The following is a 3,977-nucleotide window of genomic DNA, read 5'->3' on the forward strand; positions in this document are numbered from 1 at the left end:
TATCCTTTTCTTTTTTCATAGAAATTTAAACTTTAATTTGTTGCATTATGAGAAATTAACTATTTCCACTATATCTAATTCAATTTCCATTAGTAATTTTATGAATCTTTTGGCTAAAGTATAGATATCCTCTTATTAGAGGTAATCCTATTCGAGGCACTGTCAGACACCTCTCTCAATGGGGATTCGAATCTTAATTCATCATGTTGTAGGGGACTAGTCTTTTCTGTTAGACTTAACCCCGTTGATAATTTTATGAATCTTATTTGTAGCTTTAATTTGCTCAACAAGGATGTGAATCTGATGACGGAAAAAAAAACAAAACAAAGCCAAGAGCTGCATAAAATGGCCTTGGCTCTTCTTCTAGATTTGAAAAGCCTCAACCCATTTTAGTCGGAACATAAATACGACGTAAGTTTGATTCACCCATGGGAAGGCCCAAAAAAGCGAAGCAAAAAAAAAACAAAATTGCCGTTTGACCATGCGAACGACGTGTCGCCTGATATTCTGGATAACACAAGCTTGCCTATCGTCATTTCCCAGACGCTTAACGAGATGAGGGTCGAACTCCTCCCTCGGCCTCAAATCGTCGTCGTCGTCTCTCATTCGTTCCTAAAACCCTTTCAAAACCCTAACTTCAATGGCACAATACCCCCTTTTACTTCCCTCAATGGATCTCTGCTATTCAGACCCATTGCCCAATTTTCCCATCAACACAACGCCCCTCCTCTTGTACCTTCTCACTCCGACACCGGTCTCCTATTCCGGGAAAAAGTTATCTACCTCGAAAGACTCAATATCAACTCCAGCAAAGCCCTCCGGCAAAATCCTAACATCCGATCGGTTCCAATTTCCGCTCTCAAATCTGTAAAAGAGTGCCTCTCCTCCATGGGCGTCGAGCGCTCTGCAATGGGTCGAATCCTCGATATGTATCCCCAGCTTCTCACATGCGACCCCTATTTTGATCTCTACCCTGTTTTCGATTTCTTATTGAATGAAGTAGCAATTCCGTTCCCTGATATTCGGAAAGCGATCATGCGGTGCCCAAGGCTATTGGTTTGCAGCGTGGATGAGCAACTCAGACCGACTTTGAGCTTCTTGAGGAATTTAGGCTTTGTGGGACCCAATGCCATTAGTTCCCAGACGGCATTGCTGCTGGTGTCAAGTGTGGAGGGCACCCTTACGCCCAAAATTAAGTATTTGCAGAGGCTGGGGTTCTCTTATGAGGAAGTGCTAAATATGGTTATAAGGTCACCTGGATTATTGACGCTAAGTATCGAAAAAAATTTGATGCCAAAGTCTGAGTATTTTTTGGAGCAGATGAATGGGGACATAGCTCAATTGAAGAGATTTCCACAGTATTTTTCATTTAGTTTGGAGAAGAAGATTAAGCCAAGGCATAGACTATTACGTAAGAACGGCTTTACGCTTCCTTTGGACGAGATGTTAAAGGTTAGTGATGGCGAGTTCGGTGTTAGGTTAGTTGAAATGCGACTAAAATCACTTGAGGGAAGGTAGCAGCTGTTGTTATAAATTGCTTCTTTCCTACACTGCAATTGTATACTAATTTTCTGTGACATATTTCCTTGATTTGAAAAATCATGTAGTTTAGTTGTATATAAATGTTTGATGAATTCACAATATTTGACATCCTAGGTTTTATCCAAGAGGCCCTTGTATATGATATAGAGTAATAATTTAAACTATGGATTATTGACCGACAAAACTCTTCTCTTAATTTCTTTGTTATCAGTTCATTAAATAGCAAGGAAAATTCAGTGAAATGGTTCAGACACATGGGTACAGAAAAGAGGACATGTGTTGAAATCCCATGATAGGTTGCTTAGACCGCTAAATTGCTGTCGCGAAGTTTTAAACTGGACTTGCAGCTTGAAACCCCGGAACTGAAATGATATGTAGCTCAAACTGATTACCAATCACATTTAACTAGAACGTGATGTAGGTGTTTCCTGGTGAACTGCTGTCAAATGTAAAATTTTTTATTGGTCAAGCTGCAGGAAACTCAAAACACTAGAAAAGAAACTGAGATTATCTATGCCTCTACTTTTTTTTAAATACCAATCACAATCAGGCTAGAACTTGACATGCGAGCTTGAACGGCCTTGCCCCTGGCGCTACTTTTCTTGTTTACTCTCCACATCTTCCATTTTTTGTGTAATTTTTTATGATTCTGTACATCACTTCGAGTCTCCATGTCATAACTAGAATTTGCTAAATTGATAGGTGCGGTAGTATTTGGGAAAATCCCTACTAAAAATTTTATTGCTGGGAAGTATCTCATAAATTTTTATTTTGTGCACAGATTATCATTACTCTGATTTAAATCCTTCTCACTAATAAAATTTCTAGTAGGACTCTTCCTTTTCTCTGGTATTTGGCTTGCATATGTGGTGCTTGCGACGCTTATTTAACAAGACATCTACTTAGGGGGTGTTTGGGAAATCCAAAACCATGGTTTCAAAAGCACTTTTCCGCAAAACGAGATAATCTCCTCTACATATTTACTTCGTAATCCGTAAAAACACTTCTGAAACCATGGTTTGGTTCCTATCCAAACACCCCCTTAACCTTGCATGGCGAATGCGTCATGACTGTCCAAAGGCTTCTTAAAAATTAGGTTTTAGTCACCTTTTTGTTGTTTTGATTGAGTCGTGATGACCTCTGAAATCCTAGGCTGATCATGAGTAACTTCAGCTTTATTTTCCGAGATTCTGCGAGGATTTGTACTGGAGAAATTTTCTGTCAGCTTACCGGGTTTGGGTGTTACTTAAAAGATTTTTTGCAGGTTGCTCAGTTATTTGTTATAAAGCATCAGTTTCCATTTTTTATGCAACTGTGGAAAATTGTGGAAACTGGGATGGCTTAATGAAACCAAAGAGCACCTCACTCGCTGGGAGATCGCGATTTCTTGTGAGAAAAATAGGTGTAGGCGTCGAAACTGGTTTTAGCGGCATGCCTTGTCCATTTTTGGAATGGAAAGAGCCCCAGCCATATCGTTGCCCGTTGGAAACACATTTTAATTGAAATAAAACAAACGGATGTACACGAAAATGTTAACGACAGAATCAAGTTTAGAACCTTCATCGCAGCATGACAAGGGGCATTACTACGGGGCAACTGCTTTTATGGACGATGAACTCGTTCTGTTTGGATGATTAAGGAAACCATATGAATACAAATGATTATTTAAAGTTTCGGCCTTTTGGGCCTGGCCCATTGGGTTGCTACGATGATGATAGGCCTTGGCAAAATTATTTGATTTCTTTGTAGTGTTCTTTGTTTAACGATATTTTCCCTGTTCATCTAAAATATACATATGTATGTGCTGAGGCCTTGGGAAGATTATCCGATTGCTTTGTAATGTTCTTTGTTTTGTCTGTATCTTTGTTTAACGATATTTTCCTTGTTCATCCAAAATATAAATATGTATCTGCCGATTGACCTAAACGGACCAACACGTCAACCTTAACTGTCACAATCTCTCAGTCCTTCAAAAGATTTAAAAAATAATAATAATCAACTCTATATAATAAAAAATTAAACACAAGCATTTCTAGTTCGACCTCTTAATCACATGCCACGCAATTCTTTATCCTCTTTTTTTTTTTTTTTTTTGCGCCTTTTAGAAGGATTCACCCGTGTAGGTGCCTATTTTTGAAATAAACAAGTTAAATGATGATTTAAATCACTTTTCTGGAGTAATAAATCTATATGAAATTTTTTACAATTTAGTAAATAAAAAATTCATGCATTGAGTCTCTGTAACTCAAATTGGAGAGCCATACATAATACAGTCAACATGTCTATTTAAGAAATAGATCATGACAAGAAAATGAAGAAATATCCATAATTTTTGTTTTTTTTTCCCGAAAGAATTCTGTGATTGGCTGGCCGGCAGACTTGGCTATTTTTTTGGACAACTTCATGGGCCTAAATCTGTTTCCTTGATGCTGCCG

At 38.2% G+C, this 3,977-nt stretch overlaps 1 protein-coding gene across 1 annotated transcript; it reads left to right on the top strand.

Moving 5' to 3' along the window:
- The first annotated feature begins 555 nt into the window (after positions 1-555).
- Positions 556-1,681, top strand: LOC114720523 (transcription termination factor MTEF1, chloroplastic). The gene has a single exon (XM_028906163.1). The coding sequence runs from the start codon at positions 556-558 to the stop codon at positions 1,516-1,518; it is 963 nt and encodes a 320-aa protein (XP_028761996.1). The 3' UTR covers positions 1,519-1,681.
- The last annotated feature ends 2,296 nt before the right edge of the window (positions 1,682-3,977 follow it).

This window comes from Neltuma alba, unplaced genomic scaffold, assembly GCF_004799145.2.
Source record: "Neltuma alba isolate B1F8T4 unplaced genomic scaffold, ASM479914v2 tig00011988_pilon, whole genome shotgun sequence".
NCBI classification, from domain to species: Eukaryota; Viridiplantae; Streptophyta; class Magnoliopsida; order Fabales; family Fabaceae; genus Neltuma; species Neltuma alba.

What these genes read in the sequence shown, in the direction of transcription:
- LOC114720523 (XM_028906163.1), top strand. Translation starts at nt 556, where the DNA reads ATGAGGGTCGAACTCCTCCCTCGGCCTCAAATCGTCGTCGTCGTCTCT.